We start from the raw sequence: 25,305 nt of genomic DNA, 5'->3' as shown, positions 1-25,305 counted from the left end.
CAACTTCTTCAAAGGCTTGGAATTAGAAGGTAGAATGAATGCTCTCTGTGCAAAAATAGCAAATAACTAGTGTGTCTGCAGCCAAAGTGCTAGGCAGGGATTGCATTTCAACCTCAGGGCAATAGGATACTGCTCTCGCTTCTTGAACCCTAAGAAGCAAGAGAAATAAACCAGTCCAGTCTCACTGGACTCCTCCCATTTTGACCCAACTCAACTTTCTGAGAGGAACCTTGACCTTTATATTCTTCCTCCACTCTATATCATCCAAGCATCATATCCTCTACCCCAGCACTATAGCTGCTGTGCAGGTTTTGGCACTGCCAGGAATCCTGAGTCCTCCAGCTGGGCTTCCACTGCTGGTTCTCATGCCAGTGCTCCTGCTGCTTCACTTCCTGAGTAAACTAGTCACTCCATTCACTTTCCAATACTACTGCTTTGGGAGACTACATGCTGCAGCCACATGATCCTGCAGAAATTGCTCCACAAACTGCCCCTTTATGAGCACAGCCTCAGTATGATGGCCTCCAACCTGACAGTCCTACATCCCACCCTCCATAGCTAGGCAATACAACTGGCCAACTTCACATCCCTACTGATCAACTCAGACAACCAGGTACAACAAATGCTGATTAAGCATCATGTGCTGATGCTTAATGATGTGCTAAAAAAAATTTTTCAATAAAATTTGTTGAATACTATTCAATGAGTTTCAAAGCAGCTAAGTGCAGAGTAACACTGTACTGAACTAGAATAGATGGTCTCAAGGAACTTTTTCATCTTTTAACTATCCAGTCTAGCTATATTATTATTAAATAATAATTTTTTTTTTTATGAGACTGTCTAAATTGTTTGGAGTACAGAGGAAAAAAAATAAGTTCTCACTGTCAGAAAGTTTAGCATGTAAGCGATCTAGACTGCCCCTCTTTCCTACTTCTAATGACCCATTGAGGTTTATTTTACCCCACTTGCAAAGTTTCTTTCTCTTTTGGTACATCAGAATTTTTATATATAAGAAAATAATAGGTTCTATTGTGGATCAAGAGTTGCCCTATAATGTCCTTTTGTCTTGTTACTCAAACATTGTCCTTCTCACCAGTGAATGAGTTTGCTGGTTCTTACCACCCATAGAGAATGCTCTATAAGCACTCCTACTCTGTGAGAGGCCAGGTTGGGTGTTTTAGTTTTCTAGTATTGGAGGATTGATCATAGTTGTAGAGCTCAGAGATCTGTAGAGGCCATTTATTTAATATATGATGAAACTGAAGTCCAGAGGGGCCAAGTGACTTGCCAAGGTAATATGGGCAGTGGGCAACAGAATAGGGATTTTAAATTGAGGTCCTCTTTCTCAGAAACCCGGGGCTCTTTTCAGTGGATTGTACTGCCTCCAGTTACTATCATGATCAAGGTAATAAGAGATATCTACCAGAAATTAGAAGACTTAAATTTTCTTACTGACATACTGTATAGAATTTGTCATGGAATCACAAGTGGCTGGTTAGAAATCCAAGATGGCAAATTCAGCAAAGTAATAATTTATTATTTATTTCTGTTTACTCTTTTAGTCCCAAATCTAAATATTGGTCAAATGTTTTTTGATTTCTACATATTTGCTTTATTGTTATGTTTAAATAAATAAACCATAAAATCAGAAACAGAAATGTCATATTAGAGGTACATTCTATTAATTTCTTGATCATAGATTAATATTAATTAATAGCTGTATATCTTTTTGTGCTGCACCATCTGGTTCAAGTATTAGTAATAATAGCTAACATTCATATAATGCTTTAATGTTTGCATTATGTCATTTTATCCTCATATCAACCTAGAGAAATAAGTACTATTATTATCCCTGTTTTCCAGATGGGGGAATTGAAGCAAGCAGAGACTAAGGGACTTGCCCCAGTATTATCCAATTAATAAGAATCTGGGACAGAATTTGACTTCATGTCATTTGTCTACAGGTGCAGTTCTCTTATTTACTGTGCCACCTAGCTGTCTGTCTTCAAGGCAGATGGTAAACTTCTTTAGATGAGGAGTCTTTCTTTTCACTTTACATAAAAAAGCCTGTCAGTATCTTATACAGAGGGCTCTTTAATAAATCTTTCAATTGTTTTCAAGGAAAAGAACTGTGCTAAATTTTAAAATAAATGAAGAATATTTCTGTAAAATGCAAATGAGAATTTTAAACACCAAATAAATTGTAAATTATATCATTTATTAGTATATGTATGTATTACCATGTATTTTCTTTGATATTTGTGACCTTAGTTTAGTGCTCTAAGATAATAGAACTTTTCTTAATTAGTATTGACATTTAAAAAAAACTAAATTGGCTTTTATTCTTTTGTGTCCCATAGCAATGTATATTTGCAAGTAAAAGCAATTTCAAACACTGTGTGGAAGTACCAGCGTTATCATTTCATTATGGCTTATCATGAAAAGCCAGTTCTGCCTCCACCACTTATCATCCTTAGCCATGTGGCCTCTATGTGTTGTTGTATATGTAAAACAAGAAAAAAAGATAAGACTTCAAATGGACCAAGTAAGTTAAAATTAAGAGTTTTTCATTTCATAATTTATTAAGTAATGTTACAACTTTTAAAAATTTGTAGTGATTTTTTTTACACTTGTGATGGTGGAAATAATTTGTTAAATCAATAATTTTGTTGGACTGTTAGTCTAAGTAAACATAAGCATTTCTTATAAGAAACATAAGTATTACTGAATAAATTTCATATTGTTGTAATTATTGAACATTTTATTCCTGCTTTTTGTGTAACATATTAACACAATTACTTTACTGCTACCAAATCTTCTGAAAATGCTTTCATGTCCCATTTTTCTTAAGAACTCACAGTCTCTCTCTCAAATACTTTAAACTGTACTACACTGCTTCAATTTGAAGATCTTCTGTATTGTCCTATCTTCTCTGTCTAGTTTTATTTCATATCATTCTTAAATTCTACATCTTAATCAGACCAGACTTAACACTTTCTACTGTCCATACCTTCCATCCCACATATATTCATTCCTGCTTCCATATCTTTGATCAAACCAGCTCTACTTCCTGAATGTCCTCCTTTCTTCTTGCAACTTATTTAGAATTTATTTCCCAAGATCTAGCCTAAGTTCTTTTGTTTCACATAATTTTATATCCTACTTATATCTAATTTATAATTAAAGTTAATAACTTGTGTATACTTCTCTCCCTCCCTCCCTCTCTCCTTCTCTCCCTGTCCTCTCTCTCTCCCTCCCTTCTTCTCTCCCTTTTCCTCTCAGAACAATAGCCCTATCTCTTCCCTTCCTATTCCTATAGTTCAGCTGCATTGCTCTCCATTATTCTAAATTATATAATTGCTAAAGCTTCTACTTTACTAGCATCTTGGGGAAGCTAGGTGGTGCCGTTGATAGAGTATTAGCCTTGAAATCAGGAAGATCTGAGTTCAAATCTGACCTCAGACACTTAACACTTCCTAGCTGTGTGACCCTGGGCAAGTCACTTAACCTCCAATTGCCTCAGCAAAAAAAAAAAAAAAAAAAAAAAAAAAAAAAAAAAAAAAAAAAAACTTTACTAGCATCTTTATTGTTTTATTTGATTTTAGTTTATTCACTTCAGGGTAAGGCTTTAGCAGTAGTATACCAAATTTTTCAGAGGTAAAATATAAGACCTTGTGTTATAGAATATAAGTGGGGAATTTAAAGTATAGTGGTACAAATCAAGCTTCAAATATATAAAATATCTATAGTCAAGCTCAAAATATTTAAAATACATATAAATACATAAATGTGTCAAATATGTAATTATAAAATAGGCTGCCAAATTTTGTACTTCTTGTATATGAAATTTAATTTAAATGAGGATTTAAGCTATACTAGATCTCCTCTCACATCCATGTAGTCTAAAAGCTTTCCAGAGGAGCCTAGTAAACGAATTTTTGAAACATTGTAATCTTAATGGATCAGTGAATACTCTTTTCTTCTTAACCAACCAACCACTTGTTTGATAATTAGAGGCATATTCTATAGCTTTTCATTTATTCTTTGTTTTTCTATTTTTAGAGCTTTTCTTAACAGAAGAAGATCAAAAGAAACTTCATGATTTTGAAGAACAGTGTGTTGAGATGTATTTTAATGAAAAGGATGACAAATTCCATTCTGGAAGTGAAGAGAGAATTCGTGTCACTTTTGAAAGGTTAAGAGGCACTTATGCTAAAATTAGTTATTTTTAAAATCATACCAGTTTTATATAGCACATTTCTATACATACCAAGAACATGGTTCTTTGCATCCTATGCTTTTGTTAGGTTTTATGGATGGTGGCATTGTGGTACAGTGGATAAAGAACTCATTTTGGAGTCGGGAAAATCTATATTCACGTCCCTTTTATTTACTGGCTCTAAGACCCTGAACAAGTTTCTTAATTTCTCAGTGTTCCCTAAAGGATCTAAAATAAGTTGTAGAACTGTTTGTTACTCACGTGTATTGATAAAGAAATTACTGGGTATCCTAGTGAAATTACAAAAAACAGATCAAAATCCAAATCTATTTTATTTAATTATCTTTTGGGAGGAAATTAAAAACTTGCTGTAGAATGCCATTCCACTTTCCACTTCCTCTGTAATCAATTGAAAAGTATATAATATTTGCCACATAGCCATCTTGCTATATGCTCACTGTTTGCAGACATAGTAAAAAAAAATTGTATTTTTTCTAAAATGGGAAAGGTGATGTATTGTTAAAATTTCTTGCATGCCATTTTGATAGGATTGGTACCCACTAATAGGCATTTGTTAAATGCTTACAATCCGGTACAGTGTACTAAATACTGAGAGTCCAAGGAAAAGCAACAATAATTTTTGATCTCAAGAGCTTTACATTCTAAGGAAGAGAAAATATGTCAACATATAGGTACATAAAGAATAGATGGATGATAAATTTAATGAGGATGGTTTTTCACATCTTTGAGGGTCATGAAAGGCTTCTTGCAGAAACTAGTATTTGAAATCCAGTTCTTAATGGAAGCCTGAGTTTCTACATGGCCAACATTAGGAGGGAAGAGCATTTCAGGTAGCATTCAGCTACTATAAAGGCATGGAAACTAGAGACAGTTAGGTAGTAGACTAAAACCAGCATCCTGTTGTGCAAGAAGTCTAGAAAGGTAGGAATAGACCAGGCATAGGTTTGTTTTTGTTTTGTTTTTTAATGTTGAAGCCAAAAGGAAACCACCAGACCTAATCAAGTAGCTGGGTAACAGGTCAGACCTATGCTTTAAGACAGGGGTTCTCAAACTATGGCCCGCAGGCCAGATGCAGCCCGCTGAGGATGTTTATGCCGCCAGCCGGGTTATGGCAAATGGGCTGAGGGGCAGAGACAGAATGTGAGCTTTTGTTTTTACTATAGTCCGGCCCTTCCACAGTCTGAGGAACAGTGAATTGGCCCCCTATTTTAAAAGTTTGAGGACCACTGCTTTAAGAAAGCAGTCTTCTTGATATAAAGTCTGTTGCCAAGCCCTGTCATTTCTGGCTTCTCAGTTTCCCTTCTCTCCATTGCCCTAGCTGCCACCCGGGATAGACCTCCTCACCTCAGGCCGAGGTAGTTGCAATAACTTGCTATTTCACCCCTCCCACTCAGCTACCAAAGTGACACTCCTAAAGAGCAGGTCTGGCCACATTGCCCCTCTGCCAGTAAACTCCAGGGGCCCTATCCTTCCCTCACAGTTTAAAATAAACACTTTTATTGGAATTTCTAATCTTTCTAGTATTCTAGAATTATTAATATTCTAATATTTCTAGTACTATTCTAGTAATTATTTCTAGTATTATCTATTATTACTCCTCTCATTGTACTTTATATTACATCGATGTGTGTTGTCTAGCATGGCTTTTGTACCCCACCTACATTCTCCAAGGCCTCCTTACTAACCATTACTCCTGCTTAGAAGGCTCACCCCTCCCTAAGGATTCAAACATAGCTGTGATCTTGGTCACTTCCAAGTGCAGCAGAGAATAAATTGAGTTCTTCCTGATAATTCTCCAAAAATAGGCTTTCCAGGAATATCATTGAATCCATGCAATAAGGCTGAAGGAGGATGCATTTCTTCTACTCTAGACTGAGACTGTACTTGTTATTCACATATTATTTTCCCTATTAAAATGTGAGCTCCTTGAGGATAAGAACCATTTTTTGCCTTTTCTTTATCCCTAGCACCTAGTACAGTGCCTGACATCCTAAGTCCTATATTTTTATGTTGTCTAACCATATATGGTATACATTGTGTGAAGCATATATAGTGTACATAGTCTGATACCATATTTCTTCCTTGTAGGCATTGTTTCTTTTGTAGTCTTTTGACTTGGTTACATTGGCCTTTATAATTTATGGATATTGGAAACAATTTATAAAATCTTTATTCTTTTTTATATTTGAAATTGTTTTTCTGTCCTTCCAGGGTTGAACAGATGTGTATTCAGATCAAAGAAGTTGGAGATCGAGTAAACTACATCAAACGTTCATTACACTCTTTAGATTCTCAAATTGGGCATTTACAGGATCTCTCTGCACTTACAGTAGATACATTGAAAACACTCACTGCTCAGAAAGCTTCTGAAGCTAGTAAAGTTCACAATGAAATTACACGTGAATTGAGCATTTCTAAACATTTAGCTCAAAATCTTATTGATGATGGACCTGTAAGATCTTCTTTATGGAAAAAACAGTGTGTTGGAAACACTATCAGTTCTTCTCTTCCTCAAGGAGGTCTTGAAAATAATAATCCTTTTCTTTGTAACATTTTTATACGAGATGAAAGAGATGCTCAGTGTAAGATAACTGGTCAGGACTTAGCTCTAATACCTCGAAGGGAAGAATTAATATCTAGGAGGGAAGGATTCAACTTTCCAGAGGCAGGCTCCTCTGGCGGTGCCTTATTTCCAAGTGCTATTTTTCCTCCAGAACTTCGACACAGAGCACATGCTGCAGAGACCTCAAAAATCATTAATAAAAACCAGAAATTAGGTAGTTCATCTAATAGCACACCATATCCTTCATCCCCACCAAACAAATTTTTTGTTAGTACTCCATCTCAGCCATGTTGCACCAGTCAGATGGGAAGTGTAATTCTGGATAAAGAGCATACTAGCTCTAAAGCTGCAGAAGGAGATGCTATAGAATTTGGAGCATTTGTAGGTAAGATGTATAATTTTTATATATATGTATATTGGTATCATGCTTTAAAAAAAGTTTTATCACAGACTTTGCAAATATCAAATAATAATTACATTTTCATGTACAGAGCATTATATGTGAAAATATATATCCAGTTTAACATGTTGGCTTCAATATTACCCTATTTTTCTTTTCAAACTTGTTCATGCTCTGTTTATTTTACTTTTTTTTAATTCCTTTTTTCCTTTTTTTTGTCTTAATTTTCTTTTTTTTTTTAATTAAAGCTTTTTATTTACAAAACATATGCATGGATGGTTTTTCTTTTATTTTTAAAAATCATCCTTGTCCCTATCCTTCCTTTCTTCCCATTTTCAATACGGTTCTTTTCACAATCTTTGCACATTTATTGGAATTTTCTGTTTCATTGTTGACCAGTTGTGACTTTAATAGCTCTTAAATTTTTTGATATTCATCTTGGCTAGATGCTTATTTATTTAGCCACTTTGTAGTATTAATGTTGAAAACATGGAACAAAAATTAAAATGTTTAATTCAAAGTAAAATTTAAAATATTGTATTTTATGAAAATGAATTGTAGTCTTACCTAAGATTTCCCACTTGATAATGAATTAGTCTGAAACTGACCCTATATGTCAATAAATGTCCTTGGGAACTGAGAAGAATGGATTGGTCACCTTTACCGATTACCATCTTCTAGATGTAACTAAATTTATGTATGTTTAATTCAACTTAATTCATTTTCTATGCCAATTAAGAGCAACTGTTATCCTGATAAGTTTCAGAGACATGGAGGGAAGCAGATGTCCTGCCAACAACTCACAAACTCTGATAAGTCCTACTAAATTAAAAAGTTTGGAATATGTGTCCAGTTTAGTTGCACAGAATCATAAATGTTTTAGCCAAATTTCCAAAACCTCTCAAGTGACAGGGCAGTAAATGGGGGCAAATCCACATTGATCAAATTAATGGTCCTTGAATTATGAAAGCAGTAGCTTTAGAATGAATTGATATAAACAAACATTTTGTGGACAAGATAAAACCAGTAAAAACTTCCTGTTTTGATATGATTGCCATTTAGGTTCTGGCAAAACACTAAATCAAATTGAGCAGTTATGATAGACTTCTCTTCCTAAACTGCCTAGTTTCAGTGCCAGGCCATCAGCTGCAATGGTTGGTTCCTTCTAGATGTCACAGTACATATATATTTAGGGTAGTTTAAAGAGCCACTTCAAATACCATGGGATAGAGGCAGTAAACGTCTGGCAGAAAAATCTGCCAGAAATTGTGGCTCATAGACCAAATATTTTTCCTTGGTTACCAGAGAGACTAGAGAAGTGACTAGATAAAACTGATTTCTTAATATTACTTTAAAAACAACATAAAGCCTGTGTCCTCAGTTCAGCATTTACAAATATGCAAAAAAATACTAAAATGTTTTCTATTTGATTTTTTACTAAAGGTCACAGAGACAGCATGGAGTTACAAAGGTTTAAAGAGGCATCATATAAGATGAAAGAAATAATAGGTGTAAATATTCTGGTAGGTAAAACCTATACAATACATTGTACAGTTTGCTTTCACTATTTAAAATGTTTAATTCAAAGTAAAATTTAAAATATTGTATTTTATGAAAATGAATTGTAGTCTCAGCTAAGATTTCTCACTTGATAATGAATTACCCTAGCTGTCTAAAATTGACCCTATATGTCAATAAATATACTTGGGAACTGAGAAGAATGGATTGGTCACCTTTACTGATTATCATCTTCTAGTCTTGATTTTGTCACTGCAGTCAACTACTTGCATAAACAAGTCTATCAGTAAGAAATTGTTTTTGAGTTATGTAGTTTTGTTATCTGACTTGTAGAAATGGATTTGTTTAAATAAGTAAAGATACAAAAGAAATATAATTCAAACAATTTTGAATTAAAATACCATATATAAAATTGATTATCAAATACTAAAGTATAAAGAAGTTTATCGTTTGCTTACTTCAAACAGGAACAGCAGAAAGATATAAAGAAGACCATCCCAGAGGATGTAGAGATTCCTAAATATCAGGTAAAAGCTTTTACAAGTCCAGTCAAAAAGCATTTATTAAGTGCTTATCATGTATCATAACTGTGCTAAGTAAGTAAAGGCAGAAAGCAGTTATTGCTTTCAAAGAGTTCACAGTATAAGGAGAGACAACATATTTACAAGTGAGTATGTAAATAGGATACCCAAAAATAGGATAGGATAAGTTGGAAGATAATATAAAGAAGCCCCTAACATTAAGAGGAATCAGAAAAAGGCTCCTAGTAGATGAAATTTTTTAGCTAGCACCTCAAGGAATCCAGAAAAATGATAAGAGGGAGATAATTGCAGGCATGGGATACAACCAGTGAAAATGATTGGTCAGGAAGTAGTGTTTTGTGCAAGCAACACTAAGGAAACCAATTAGGAAACTGGATAAGAGAATATGTTGGGGTGAGTGAAGTTTAATAATAATGGAAAGGTAGGAGTAGTCTTCAAAAAACAAACAGATTTTGTTTTTAAATCTGGAAACAATAGATAGCCACTGGATTTTATTGATTTGGGGGAAAAGGGTTGATATAATCAAACTTGTGCTTAAGGAAGATCACTTTAAATGGAGGACGGACTGCAGTGAGGAAGTAGTGTTGGTTTGTCCCAGGATAGTATCAGAGTCAATGGGGGAAAAGTATCTTTTGTGTAGGGAATGTTACAAAAGTGAAAGTGGCAGAATTCATGAAGAGTTGATGATGACATTTTAGTTGTAAGCCTTGGTGACTGGGAGGTTGATGGTGCCCCCAACAGCAGAGGGAAAGTTAGGAATAGGAGAAGGCTTCAACAGAGTAAGTAGATAATGAATTAAGATTTAGACATGTTGAATAAAGGAGATATATATATACATATATATATATATATATATATATATATATATATATATATATATATATATATATATATATATATATATATATATATATATATATATATATATATATATATAATATGTATGCACATACAAGATTTTGAGGTTATCCTATGATACCTTTGGTACTTTGAGTGTTTATAGGAGCTAACATGTTATAAGAAGGAATGTACATTTATGTGTAATTTGAAAAAACAAATAGACGTTGACAAATCTTATCAACCTATCCTATCTTTTAGGAAAATTTAGAATTATGTCAAAGGCAAGAGTACTCTTTTCCAACTTTTTTTTTTTTCCCATTGGGAAATAACATGAAAGTTTTGGAAGAAGGAAAGAAGATATATATCTCCTGGTGAGGAAAGAGCTAAGAAGGAGGTAGACTGCAAAAAAAAAGAAAAGAAAAGGGAAAACACTTTTTTGATGACCCTGTTCTGAATGAATTCTACTTTTTCAGCATGTATTGTAAAATGCAGCACTCGGAACAGAAAACAGTATTTTCCATTAGTCTTACCCAGGAGAGAGCATATCTAAGACTTATTAACTCTTTTGATATATAGGTTTAAGATCACCTTAACCTTTTTGATTGCATCACAGTCGTATCTATAATAAGTTTATAATCCATTCACAAGTCATATATCTCATCTTCCCCCATCCTGTACTTGTATAGTTGATTTTTTTTTTTTACCCTAAGTGTTGTACTTTATGTCTATCTTTGGGCCATTTTATAATGTAGACTATTATTTTAATTATGTAAGCATTCATTCTATGCTTTCTTTTAAGGAACTTGGGGCGTGAAGGTTTGGTAAGATAGGGGTATTGAATTATATAGTAGCAAGGACAGCTTTCCAGATCACTTTTAATAGAACTCTTCCTCCAAATGAACATAAACCTATTAATAACTAACTGCTTTTTGAGTGCAATCATTCATCTAAGTGAATCCATTTAATTGTACTAACTTCTAATCTGTTATTCTCCATCTTGTGTCTAAGAATGATACCATAAATTTTATAGAATTTTGGATAGAATGCTAGGCCTGGAATCTATAAGACCCAAGTTCAAATTTTGCCTCAGATACTTATTAGCTATGTGACTGGACAAATCACTTAACTTCAGTTTCCTAAACTCTAAAATGGTGATGATAATGAAATAGCCTTACCTTGCAGGGTTGTTATGAGGTTCAAATGAGATATTTGTAATGCACTGAACACAATGCCTGATATATAGTAGGCTCACATTCATTGCTTATTACTTTCTCTCTTTCCTTTTTGATCATTTCTGTTGACTTTTAGCAATTATATATTGTTTCCAATAAATCAGAAGCCAATCCAGTTCTAGAATTTTACTGTACATAATGGTTCAAGATTCTACCTTTTAAAAAAAATCAAGATAACAATTTTACTTGTTTGGATTTCAGCTGTCAACTATTTACTTCTCTTGCTTCTTCTCTGAATATTAGTCTTCCTTAGTATAGAAGGAAGAATCAAAATAAATTTTGATATTTTGATTTTGCTTTCACATTTGTCATTACCCCATCTATGCCTTCTTTAAACTTCCAGAATAGTGTGATACAAAAATTTTCTCCCATTTGAGTACTTCTTTTTATCTTAGGTGTATTTTATTCCCAGAATAGTTTTAAATGCTATTGTTGGTCCTAATTACTACTAATATTTCCAGTCTCAATTCCTTCTGTTATTTAATCATAATTATTTCTTTAGAATTTAATTTTCCCATGTTTCCTGTCAGCTTTTAGATTGTAGGATCTTATCTATGAATGCAGTACTAATAACCTAGATATCCTTACCCACTTATTTGATGGCCAATTTTTTACTATGTTACAAAGGAGCAAATGTAAGAGGCAGTATGTGAGTGAGTTTTTTCTACTTAAAACTCTATGGACATAAATCATATATTTGGATTGCTATTGTATTGACAAAGGTAAAACAAAACCTCTTTTCAGATTTTAGTGAAGGACTTGGCAGTTTGCAATTTCATTTATTTTCATTTAATTAAACATATTGTCTGTTTTGTGCAACAGTTAGACTGTAGAGATGTGTGTAATTTTAACATTAGATAGGATCTGATTATCTAGTCTATATTTTGATAGGTGAGAAAACTTAGAGCATTTTAAGATTAGTGGCTTGTCTAAGGCGTGGAACATTGTTCATGGTCAAGACTTTACTATTTAATAGGATTTAAAATTAAGTGTCTAACATGATGTTACAGGTAACCAATAACTAATAAAAATAACACTAGTACTATAAAATACTTGAGAAATTTAGAGAAAGGAGAGATCACGTCACAATCAGCTAAAGTAAACTTCATAGAAGTGGCATATACACTGAAGCTAAAAGAATAGGGTTTTTGGTGGTTTACAAATGAGCTTTCCTGTTATAAGGTGTTTGGTTTCTTTCCTTTCATTTAATATGAAAATAATCTTTTTAGGAACTTGGCATACCTCAACAAATAGAACATTTCCATATATGTGATAAACTTAGGGCCCACAGGATCATAATGAGGTGCTAAGGAAGAGTTCCTGATCTCTGATGTTGACATCTGTCTCATCATGTTGTTTGATATATTCTTTTTATATCTATAGTAAATGGAATACCTGGCTGAAGGAGCCATGATTGTGACCAAATAGGACACTTCTTATAAGATTAAAAACATAATGTTATAAACAAGCTTCTTAAAGATTACTGCAATGTTTTCTGCAGAGTGATCTTCCTCCTGACAACTCTTTGAAACATGTGAGTTCTTATGCTGGATTAACTGAATGTGCCAAAATACCCATCTCCCTTCACTCAGACCAAGGTAAGTATTTTGCTTTGTTCTTAGAATCAAAAGCATACGTTTTCCTCCAATATAAAGGTAAAAGAAGAAATATTAGATACTAATACTTGATTCTGAGAAAAGTAGTTGGGTGTGTTTATGTTTAATTTCCTTATGGCAAAGTATGAGGTAAGACTATCTGAAAAGAAGCAAAAGGATAGTAAACTGAATCATTTAAAGAGTTTTAAAATAGCCACAAAAATGAAAATAAAACAAATGGTTACTATAAAGATTGAAAGAGCAAAGACCTATATAAGTTAGATAAGCATGAATTTGTAGTAGATTAGTTTATCATAACTTATTTTTCTCCTGAGCTTTGAGACTCACAAGCAAGAAAAGATTCAGAAAAATTTAAAGTTCTATATTATGCTTAGAAAAAAAAGTCAAATGTTTGGTTATTCAGTATTCCAAGTAATTGAGTTTTTTACTTCAAAAAATTTTTTTTCTTTTTAAGTACAAAATAGCAATAGAAGAGCATCTGCAGAAGACACCCATAATGTGGATTCCAAAGCAGCCTTACTTTCGGTTTGTAATTTTATTTAACAATTATAAACTTTACACAGTGTATCAGAGAATAACTATACGAATGAAAAGTGTTGGTATTTTGTGATAGTTTTTTTTAAAATTGTGTTGAAATTTTAAGCAAAACTTTGTAAATAGTAAAATATATTGAAAGCAAAAAGTATAGGCAGAATTTCTGACACCAGATCTTTAAAAAAAAAAAAAATCAATCTAGTCCAAAGAATTTATATTTCTCTGAATGCTCCCTACTTAGGAGGGACTGACTGTCGGCAAACCAAGTGGATTTTATGACTTAGAATCAAATTGTTAATAAACCTAATTTTGGAATTAGAAATTGTGACTTTTTATAATACGGTTCCCTTTATATTAGAATTGAACACAGATTTCTCTTTATACTACTATAATGTGGAGATACATAGTTCAACTTATGTAAACCTAAGACAAAATCATAACACTTAATCACATGTTGGCAATCCTAGCCTTACCTCAGAATCAAAGATTATGGTAAACAAAATAGCTTTCTTAGCTACCTATAATTGTTCAACTAAAAATAGTCCAGACATTAAAGCTTCATCAGCTAATGCTCTCAAAGAAGCCCTTAGGTCATCACTCAGTTAACACTGATGAATCTTGAGTAGTAAAGAAAAACTTCTGATCAATATAATCTTTAAGAAGACAGAGAAATATTTAATATACTTTTTAACTATCTTAATATAGAATGGTTAAAATAATAAATCTTTTTAAAAGGCAATTTTGATGCCTGGAAAATTCATTGATTGCCATGAGTGTCTTACTATAACTGTTATTCATAATTTTATTAAATGGCAGTTTTAAAATTAGGATTTTTAAAGTATTTTGTTTGAAATAAAAAGTGGTTCTAAGATTTATTTTGCTTTGAGATTATTAAAAATAACTTGACTTTTTTTTCTCTATTGTTTAAAGGATTGGTTACAAGATAGAACAGCAAATACTCAAATGTAAGTAGGCTTTTTAAATTTCAGGCTGTTAAGATATTCTGTTCATATATCTGTTCATGCTATGTATATAGCTTCATATATTCTATTCATGCTATGTATATAGCATGTCATTTAACATTTGTTTGTCCATGGGATATTTATATGAAAAATATATCTTTCCTCTTTTTCCCCTTATTCCTCTCTTGGCACAGATAATCAAGAAATTTTACTTAATTTTTGCTTCTGTTCTTTTTTTAATGAAGTTTTTCGTTAACAATTCATATCTTTAGTTTACTACTAATAATTGTATGTAGATTTTAGTATAGAGATACTAGAAGTAATACTAATTATTTGGTGATTAAAGCCTAAACTAAGATGGCAATTGTGAGTATAGAGAGAAAAAACAAATTGGAAAGATATTTTATAGGAAAAAAAATGAAAAGAATTATTGGGAGATTAGATAAAGGGAATAAAGGAGAGTATCTGAGATTGATGAGGGGTTTTTTTTTTGTTGTTGTTGTTGTTGTTTTCAGTTAACTAGGTTTATAGTTTGTAATTGGATGTTTTCCTGCTATATATAAAGAAGTTCCTACATTGACCAATAATGGAACCAACATAAAGTTCCACATGTTCTACAAGTGGAACTCTGACTTTTCCTGGACTGAGAATTTTATTTTCACATTGACTAGATTTCTCATATCTTTGCTCACATCCCTTCTCCTAGAAAGCCATTCATCATTTTAAAATGAGACACAAATTGGCTAAGATGACAGGAAAAGATAATGATAAGTGTTGGAGGAGTGGAAAACGGGGGCACTAATACATTGTTGGTAGAGTTGTGGACTGATCTAACCATTCTGGAGAGCAATTTGGAACTTTGCCCAAAGTGCTATCAAAATGTGCACACCCTTGATTCAGCAGTGTTTCTACTGAGCTTGTATCCTAAAGGGATCATAAAGGAGGGATAGGGATCCATATGTGCAAAAATGTTTGTGGTAGCCCTTTTTGTAGTGGCTAGAAACTGGAAACTGAATGGGTGCCCATCAATTGGAGAATAGCTAAATAAGTTATAGTATATGAATGTTATGGAATATTATTGTTCTGTAAGAAACGATCAGCAGGATGATTTCAGAAAAGCCTGGAAAGACTTACATGAACTGATGCCAAGTGAAATGAGCAGAACCAAGAAAACATTGTACACGACATCTGGATTATGTTATGATCAATTCTGATGTACTTGGCTCTTTTCATCAATGAAGTGATTCAGGGTAATAGATTTGTAATGGAGAAAGCCATATGCATCCAGAGAGAGAATTGGGGGAACTGAGTATGGATCACAACACAGTATTTTCACCTTTTTTGTTGTTTGCTTGAGTTTTTTCCTCATTTTTTTTTTCCTTTTTGATCTGATTTTTCTTTTGAGCATGATAAATGTGGAAATATTTAGAAGAATTTCATGTTTAACCTCTAATGGTTTATTTCCTCCTTCTAGAGGAAGGGAGTGAAGGGAAAGGAGAGAGAAAAATTTAGAACAAAAGGCTTTGCAAGGGTGAATGCTGAAAACTATCTTTGCATTTATTTTGAAAATAAAAAATTTTTTTAAAATTTTTTGATTAAAAAATGAGAGAACCTATGCTGTATTCACAGAACTGACCTATGCAGTATTCCACACTATTGAGCCCCCCCATCACTGTAAAATAGTGGAGGTTTTTTCTAACACTTTGAAAAGAAGGTTTATCAATATAATTTCCTGATGTCTTCATTTTTTTGGTGTTTCTTACAATTTACATTGTATATATTATTTTTCTGGTTCTCTTTCATTTTGCATTAATTTAAATTTTTCTATGATTCTGTATTCATCATGTTAATTAGTTTGTCTTTTATTTAGTATTTTGCCCATTACATTTAAAAACGTTTTTTTAACATTTTTAACATTCATTTTGAGTTCTAGATTCTTTCCTTTCCTCCTTGCCTTGCTACCCCTTCTTATTGAGAATGCAAGCAATTCACTGTAGGTTATACATATGTAGTCATGCACAACTTTTCCATAATAGTCCTGTTGAAAAGAAAACAGACCTGAAAAAAGCCATTTGAGAAAAATTTTTAAAGTATACTCCAATGTGCATTCAGATAACATTGGTTCTTTCTCTGGTTGTGGATGGCATTTTTTTTCTCTTAAGTCCTTCAGAATCAGACAGATCCTTGGATCATTATACTGCTGAGAATAGTTGTCATTCATAGCTTGTCATCGTTACAGTGTTCCTGTTACATTTCCCTTGTGTGATCAACTCATGGAGATTTTTCCAGGTTTTTCTGAATGCATTGTGTGGTGGGTGGGGGGTGTGGTGTGTGTAGTAGTAGTAGATAGTATTAGTATATAGATTAGTAGTATATATATATATATATATATAGAGAGAGAGACGACGAGACGAGAGAGAGAGAGAGAGAGACGACGAGAATATGAGAATGAGAATGAGAATGAGAATGCGACATGCTTTAGGTTTCCCTTCAGTCTGCATGGTTCTTTCTCTGAATGCAGATGGCATTATCTATCTCAAGATTATTACAATTGTCTTGGATCATTGGATTGCTGAGAAGAGCTAATTCTATCAGAGTTTATCATCGCTTAATCTTTTTTTAACTGTTCTTCTGGTTCTACTCACTTCACTCAGCACAAATTTATGTAATTCTTTCCAGGCTTTTCTGAAATCACTCTTTTCATTATTTCTGATAGAACAATAACATTCTTTTACATTCATATATGGTTATTTATTTACTCATTTCCTAATTGATAGCATCCACTTAGTTTCCAGTTCCTTGCCACTATAAAAAGGGCTGCTAACAAACATTTTTGCACATATATTTGGTTCTTTTCCCTCTTTTATGATCTCTTTGGGATACAGGCCCAGGAGTGACACCCCTAGATAAAAGAGTATGTAGGTTTTGATAGCCCTTTGGCCATAATTCCAAATTGTTCTTCAGAATGGCTGAATGAACTTACAACTCCACCAACAATGCATTAGTGTGCCAGTTTTCCACATCCCCTCAAACATTTTTTCCTCTCATCTAAACCAATTAGAAAGGTGTAAAGTGGTACCTCAAAGTTATCTTAATTTGCATTTCTCTAAACAATAGTGATTTAGCTGTTTCTCATTACAGTTCACCCAGCCATTCCCTAATTGATGGATAGCCCCTCAATTTCCAAATTCTTTGCCCCCAGAAAAGAACTGCTATAAATATTTTTAGTATATGTAATTCCTTTTCCTTTTTATCTTCTAGGATACACTCTTATAGTGATTATTGCTAGGTCATGGGATATGCATGGTTTTATAGCCCTTTGAGCATGTTCCAAATGGCTCTCTAGAATGGTTGAAAGAGTTCATAACTTCAGCAACATTGCATCAATGTGGCATTTTTCCCATATCCCCTTCCAGCATTATCATCATTATTAGCCAATTAAACATGTATTTCAGAAATGGGTAATTTTACAACATTGACAATTGCCAAATCTTTTGTTCTAATTTTTCCCCTTCTTCCTCCCCCCCTCCCCCAGATGGCAGGTTGACCAATACATGTTAAATATGTTAGAGTATAAATTAAATACAATATATGTATACATGACCAAATAGTTCTTTTGCTATACAAAAAGAATCAGACTTTGAAATAGTGTACAATTAGCCTGTGAAGGAAATCCAAAATGCAGACGGACAAACTTAGAGGGATTGGAAATTCAATGTAGTGGTTCATAATCATCTCCTAGAGTTCTTTTGCTGGGTGTAGCTGGTTCAGTTCATAACTGCTCTATTGGAACTGATTTGGTTCATCTCATTGTTGAAGAGGGCCATATCCATCAGAATTGATCATCATACAGTATTGTTGTTGAAGTATATAACGATTTCCTGGTCCTGCTCATTTCACTCAGCATCAGTTCATGTAAGTCTCTCCAGGCCTTTCTGAAATCATCCTGTTGGTCATTTCTTATAGAACAATAATATTCCATAACATTCATATACCACAATTTAGTCAGCCAATCTCCAATTGATGGGCATCCACATAGTTTCCAGTTTCTGGCCACCACAAAGAGGGCTGACACAAACATTCTTGTACATACAGGTCCCTTTCCCTTCTTTAAGATTTCTTTGGGATACAAATCCAATAGCAACACTGCTGGGTCAAAGGGTATGCACAGTTTAATAACTTTTTGAGCATATTTCCAAATTGCTCTCCAGAATGACTGGATGTATTATTCACAGTTCCACCAACAATGTTTCAGTGTCCCTGTTTTCCACATCCCCTTCAACACAGAATTGTTTTAATTTGCATTTTTCTAATCTATATCAAGTTGTATTTTTATACAACAATATATAGCTATGATTACTTCATCTAAAATTTATCTTTTGATCATTTATCAATTGGGGATTGGCTCTGATTTTTTTAAATTTGACTCAGTTCTATGTGTTTGAGAAATGAAGCATTTATCAGAGAAACATGTTTCAATTTTTTTTCACAATTACTCTTGCTATCTATTTCCCCCATTTATTCTGTTGTCTCTCTCCTTTCACCCTGCCCCTTACCATTGCAAAACCCTGTATTCCAGTTTTCTCCCTCTTCTCCAATGCCCTCCCCAAGATGGCAAGTAGTCCAATATATGTTAAACATGGTAGAACTACATAACAACTCCAATATACACATACATACTTATATAGTTATCGTGCACAAGAAAAAAAGAGAAGCAACAACAAAAGAGTGAAAATGCTATGTTGTGAACCATACTCAATTTTCACAGTTCTCTCTCTGGATGTAGATGGCTCTCTTCATGATTGAACAATTGGAACTGGTTTGAATCATCCCATTGTTAAAGAGGGCTACATCCATCAGAATTGATTATCGTATAATTTTGTTGGTACCATGTATAATGTTCAACATGAGAATATATTAAAAAGAAAAGATTTTTATAACTTAATACCTTTTTCCTTTGTGTAACATTTCTCCAGGCCACCTGAAGAGGAAACAGCTAATGGTAAGGAGTGAAGTTTCTTTACTGTACAGGATTATGTATGACTTGTAATTGCATTACCAAACTATCCTAGGTATAGTAATTTGGGGAAATTAAGATTTGAAGGTATTTCTTTCCTTCTGAAATTAAGATAGTGGGATTTTCTCCAATCTTATCAACTTTCTTCTATTTCTGCCTCTGAAATCTTTATTTCTACAATGTGTATATACCATGTTTCTTCTAGATGGTAAATTATTACCCTCTTCCTCAATCATATTATTTTTTTTTAAATTGTCAGAAATTCAAAACTTAGATACAGTGCCCATGAGGTTGACAATCTCTTTTTGATGTTTTATTTATTTATTTGTTTATTGCTCATCTTATTATAGGTACACAGTTATTCTGATTTCATGCCTATGGAACAAACAGCAAACTGGTTAACTCATATTACACTGAACTCAGATCCTCAACTATTAAATATCAGAGAAACTAAAATATGCTAAGAGAGCAGGTTATTGTAAAGATCTGACCCTACATTTTTGTCTCTATTCCCATCACCCTTTAAGTCTCACATTTAGAATCCCGCTTCCCTACCCCAGAATATGGTCAACAGTTGTGGCTGATACTGAAAACAATATGTTACATTCATTGTCCTCATTTTTACACATACACCTAGATTTTTAAAATGTGTTTCAAGCAACACAGTGTCATTTTGCTATTGCCTCATTTAACCAGATTTTATTTATTTGTTTGTTTTTGCTGGGGCAATTGGGGTTAAGTGACTCGCCCAGGGTCACATAGCCGGGAAATGGTGTGTCTCAGGCCAGATTTGAACTCAGATCCTCCTGATTTCAGGGTTAGTGCTGTATCTATACCACCAACTAGCTTCTTCTAAATTCCCTCTTTTAAAAGAAAAAAAAAAACTAATTTGCCTATTTTTGTTTTGAATAAATTTCTTGAATTTCCCTCAGAAATGGTTTTTTTTCTTTCTTGAATGTGTCATAGGAAGTTAATTTCTTTTAACATTTTAAACACTACTTTCTACCTATTCTACCTGTCTCTTTTATATACCTAATTGTTTGCATATTGTCTCCCTTATTAGAATTTGAGTTTTTGGAGGGGGTGGACTGTTTTGCCTTTTTTTAGATCCCTAGTTCTTTGCATAGTTAGGCACACTGCTGGTATTTAATAAATGCTTCTTGACTGACTGACAAACATCCAGACCAGTTAATTCTGTAGAGTCACACTTATTTCTTTGCCTTTTTAGGTATTGCATCTCCTTTTAAGCCAGTTATGGATATAAATTACTACTATTCAGGTCAGTGACTTCAAAAATTGAAAATGAAAATGTCACTTCTTCTGGAAATAAATTTGTTAAAAATTTGCAAGATTAAAAAAAAAACAACAACTTGAATTTAAAACCTTCCGTGTATGACTTCAGCCTGTCTTTCCAGACTTTGCTATTATTATTACTACCACACACGTACTGTGTTCCAGCAGAATCTGTTTGCCCTTTCCTAACTCAGCAACCTACCTTCACATGTGTTGTCCCATAGGCCTGTTTTACATCCCACTTTTGCCCTCTGTAATCTTGTAGTTCCTTCAAAATTCAGTTCAGGTGCAACCTCCAACATATTTCCCCTAAGTGATTTTGGTACTTTAATCAGATTTTATTGCTGCTACCTGTTTAAATGTTACTTGGTACCCATTCTTCCAAGTGGATTCCAAATTCCTTATAGGTAAGGACAGGTTTTTGTCTTTTTATTCCCAGTAGCCAGCATGGTACCTTACATGTAGTTTGTACTTCATAAAAACTTGTTGAATGAATGGATATTTAAAGTTTTAATTTTGTATACTTGTTTTGCAGCTGTGGAAAGAAATAACTTGATGAGGTTATCACAAAGCATTCCATTCACTCCTGTGCCTCCAAGAGGTAAAAATAAACAAAATAATTTCTTATGTATGTTCATTTTTAATTTATTGTCATAATATTTATGAGGATTGGAAGGATCTCACAAAGGTACTGTGACTTGCTTCCATATTTAATTCAGTACTTCAAAGGAAACAACTATAAGCATTAAAGCTTTCTAACCTATTCCCTAGATATAAAATGATGTGCTACAAATAGTGTATTTGGCCAACTAAAAGTGTATTTAACATGTTTAAATTGAATGCTTAAAAGAATTCATTTTTAAATTAAAAACCAAATATTTTGATAGTTACTTTTAGTCATTTTTTAAATGTTATTTCTAGTTGAATTTTATTAACTCGTTTTTCAATACAGGAATACTAGTTTAATGTTAACATGGTGCCCTTGGTATTGCAGGTGAGCCAGTCACAGTGTATCGGCTAGAAGAAAGCTCTCCCAACATCCTGAATAATAGCATGTCGTCTTGGTCACAACTAGGACTATGTGCGAAAATAGAATTTTTAAGTAAAGAAGAAATGGGAGGAGGTTTACGAAGAGCTGTCAAAGTACTGTGTACTTGGTCAGAATATGAAATCCTTAAATCAGGGCATCTTTATATCATCAAATCCTTTCTTCCTGAGGTAGTCAATACATGGTCAAGTGTTTACAAAGAAGACACAGTGCTGCATCTCTGTCTCAGAGTAAGTGATAGTAACTAATATGGAAGTAGAAAATAGCCTTTATTTTCTACAATATAATAATAAATACAAGAACTTGTTTTTAGTACTTTAATTGAAGAAGTTTTTCCTCCCTAGGAAATCCAGCAACAGAGAGCAGCACAAAAGCTTACTTTTGCTTTCAACCAAATGAAGCCAAAATCTATTCCATATTCTCCAAGGTAAATCTTTTAATCAGTTCATTCTTGAATCCTGTACCAGGTGGAGAGAGGGATGCTTTTTTTTTTAATATCATAGTTGATGTTCAATATTTTGTACCTTCACTATTGTTTCAGTATTCTGTATCGATGTCAATATACTTATATATCAAAGTATGTGGGATATTGTATGTTGTAAACTAAATAAGTAAGATTTGATTTAAAAATAGTAAATATTCTTTGAAATTCCAAGTAAATAAATTGACCTTATTTGGTATTTCATGTTTATCAATATTTTTCAAAATTGATTGAAGGTTCCTGGAAGTTTTCCTGCTATATTGCCATTCTGCTGGACAGTGGTTTGCTGTAGAAGAATGTATGACTGGAGAGTTTAGAAAATATAACAATAATAATGGCGATGAAATAATCCCAACCAATACTCTGGAAGAAATCATGCTAGCCTTTAGCCATTGGACATATGAATACACAAGAGGGGAGTTGTTGGTACTTGATTTACAAGGTAAATTAAATTAAATTTTGCCTAAGGAGAAAAGACAGCTATTATAAATGACTAAAATTGCTTCTTATTCTTAAGTATATATGTACCCCCTTACTCCTTCTTTTTTTTTTTTTTTTTTTTTTTTTTTTTGATTTTAGGTTTGATCAGTTTGGTCTTTGAGTAAGGGAACTATAGAACCAAAACAAGAAATGTTATTCTTAGACTCTCAATAATCTTATAAGAATTACAGTGAGCACATCAATTGTATATATTTGGATAGTTGAAAACTTAAGTTTATAAAGTGTTCTCACTATAACTTCTTAATAATAGATTTAATTTGGGTTCCTTGTTTTTCTCTAAGTTTTATGTCTAAATTGTTCATGAAATGTAGTTATTTTTAATTTGCATTGTCTCTTATCTCCAAGGATTCGCCGACCACTCTATTCTAGTTAACTAGTTCATGTCTAAACAAAGTCTCTCTTTAAGACCCTGTTAAACATCATCTCTTTCACTAATGAATTTATAATAGATTTATTTGGTCTCCTTGTTGTAGCTTAAACAAAAATTATTATTCTTGATTTTTTTAGAGGTAGCCTGAGCTAAGAGAGAGCAAAAAAACCCAAAATCTGCTCCTGACACTAACTACAGGAAAGTCATTTAACCTTAAAGTTTCAGTTTCTTCCTAAGTTAAAAAAAAAAAAGAAAGAAAATAATTTTAGTTGTTAGTCCTCCCTACTCTCTGATGTTAGAAACATCAAATTGGATATGGCTGTAGATCCTGAAAACATTGAGTCTCCTTTTAATAAATGAAAAATAATTAAGACAAACCTTTTGCAGGATTGTTCTTCCCTTGGCTGTTATTTGCACATAAAAATGGATGCCAAAAGAGACCAGTCTTCCTCATTTGTCAGCTCTGACATTTGTTTCCCAGTAATTCTAAAAGTTATGTTTGTTATGCTGGAACCCTGTATCAGGAAGTCAGACTAAAACAAGTAGTCTGAGAAGATATTCTTATACCTGAAAAGGAAATAAAAAACTCAGTGAAAATTGTAGCGTGCCATGGCAATAACAAATTTCTTATGTCATAAAAGCCTCTCTTTTATTTATACAGGTGTGGGTGAGAATCTGACAGATCCATCTGTGATAAAAGCAGGAGAAAAGAGGTAACATTGGATTTAACATCTTTTTTTAATACATGCAAATCTCAGTAAACATTAAAACTTTTTATTAGTTAAGGGAGAAGAAAAGTTTAAATAAGACAACTTAATTCAGACAAGTTCCTTAATGGAACTTGAAAATTAATGGTGGGTTATGATAAACCCCCACATAACTATGACCCCCCAAAAAAATAAAAGTATATTAAGTAAGTTGTGGAATGAGAAGATAATGGAATATTATTATTCTATAAAAAATTATAAACAAGATGATTTCGGAAAGTTTTACACAAGCAGAACCAGGATACACAATAGCAGTAAGAATGTATAGTGACCAACTATAAAAGATTCAGTTCTTCTCAATGGTTCAGTGATCCAAGGTAGTCCTGATAGGCTTTGGACAGAAAATGCCATCTGCATGCTAAAAAAAGAACTAAAAAGATAATGTAAATCAACTCTTGCTATGTTCACTTTTTGTTTGTTTTTTTCTCTCCCATGGCTTTTCCCTTTTTCTCTGATATATCTTTTCCAACATGATTCATAAAACAATATTTTATTCATAAATAATTTTTTTTCAAAAAGAAAAAATAGCATATTAGAAAAGTTGGCAGTAAATATGTGTGTGGCTAGAGAAAGATCAGAAAGGATTCATGGAAAAGGAGATATATAAGTTGGGCTTTAAAGATGAATTCAGGTGAACACATTACAGGTATCAGGAACAACATGAGCAAAAACCAGATGTGCAATCATTAAGAAAAAGCACAGGGTGTGGAAATAAGGGGACCAGAGTGCTCAAGGGGTGGAGGAGAGAAAGAGATTATTTATAAGCCTGAAATCAGGTTGTGAAATTTAAATTTTGCTTGTTAATAATTATTCAAAGGTCATCTGACATGGTTTTTGGACCAGCAAACCTAGGAGAAGATGCAATAAAGAACTTCAGAGCAAAGCATCACTGCAATTCCTGCTGTAGGAAACTTAAGCTTCCAGGTAAAGTTTTTCTTTTCATATCACACATGTGACCAGTTAGACCAGCCTTTTCCCTACCTGTCAGATCATTAGTTTTTGTTTTTTACAAAGGAATACTTACCTAGGTGTTGGTGTCAACTACCTCTGTCCACACCTTCCTGAGGAGAATCGTCATATTAGCATTATGAACCTGTTGTCACTGAAAGTTAAAGTTTTAGGAAATGAGATTTGATTTGGTGAAATTAAAAGGTTAGCATTAGAGCCAAAAAGATAGAACTTTAGTCACTGTATCATTCAGTTTTCCACTTAAATACACTTTTATTGAATACCTGGTATTGTAATAGTTGCTACAGATATAGAAACACAATGTAAACTCTCACTTTTTTCTTTTTTTTTTCTTTTTGCTGAGGCAATTGGGATTACATGACTTGCCCAGGGTCACACAGCTAGGAAGTGTTAAGTGTCTGAGGTCAGATTT

The 25,305-nt window shown here is 33.1% G+C and overlaps 1 protein-coding gene across 1 annotated transcript in view; it reads left to right on the top strand.

The window, feature by feature from the left end:
• Positions 1-25,305, top strand: part of TRPM7 (transient receptor potential cation channel subfamily M member 7) — a 127,571-nt gene that overhangs the window by 99,025 nt on the left and 3,241 nt on the right. Inside the window, exons 24-39 of the mRNA XM_074294493.1 lie at positions 2,361-2,545; positions 4,063-4,195; positions 6,452-7,188; positions 8,647-8,726; positions 9,189-9,248; positions 12,837-12,933; positions 13,406-13,476; positions 14,416-14,450; positions 19,424-19,449; positions 20,693-20,743; positions 21,293-21,358; positions 21,752-22,035; positions 22,150-22,232; positions 22,523-22,728; positions 23,819-23,870; positions 24,742-24,848. Coding sequence (XP_074150594.1) covers positions 2,361-2,545; positions 4,063-4,195; positions 6,452-7,188; positions 8,647-8,726; positions 9,189-9,248; positions 12,837-12,933; positions 13,406-13,476; positions 14,416-14,450; positions 19,424-19,449; positions 20,693-20,743; positions 21,293-21,358; positions 21,752-22,035; positions 22,150-22,232; positions 22,523-22,728; positions 23,819-23,870; positions 24,742-24,848 — 2,273 coding nt within the window. The remainder of the gene's footprint in view (positions 1-2,360; positions 2,546-4,062; positions 4,196-6,451; positions 7,189-8,646; positions 8,727-9,188; positions 9,249-12,836; positions 12,934-13,405; positions 13,477-14,415; positions 14,451-19,423; positions 19,450-20,692; positions 20,744-21,292; positions 21,359-21,751; positions 22,036-22,149; positions 22,233-22,522; positions 22,729-23,818; positions 23,871-24,741; positions 24,849-25,305) is intronic.

This window comes from Sminthopsis crassicaudata, chromosome 2 (assembly GCF_048593235.1).
Source record: "Sminthopsis crassicaudata isolate SCR6 chromosome 2, ASM4859323v1, whole genome shotgun sequence".
NCBI lineage: Eukaryota > Metazoa > Chordata > Mammalia > Dasyuromorphia > Dasyuridae > Sminthopsis > Sminthopsis crassicaudata.
The sequence above is the reverse complement of the archived record's forward strand: the minus strand, read 5'-3'. Positions and strand labels throughout refer to the sequence as shown.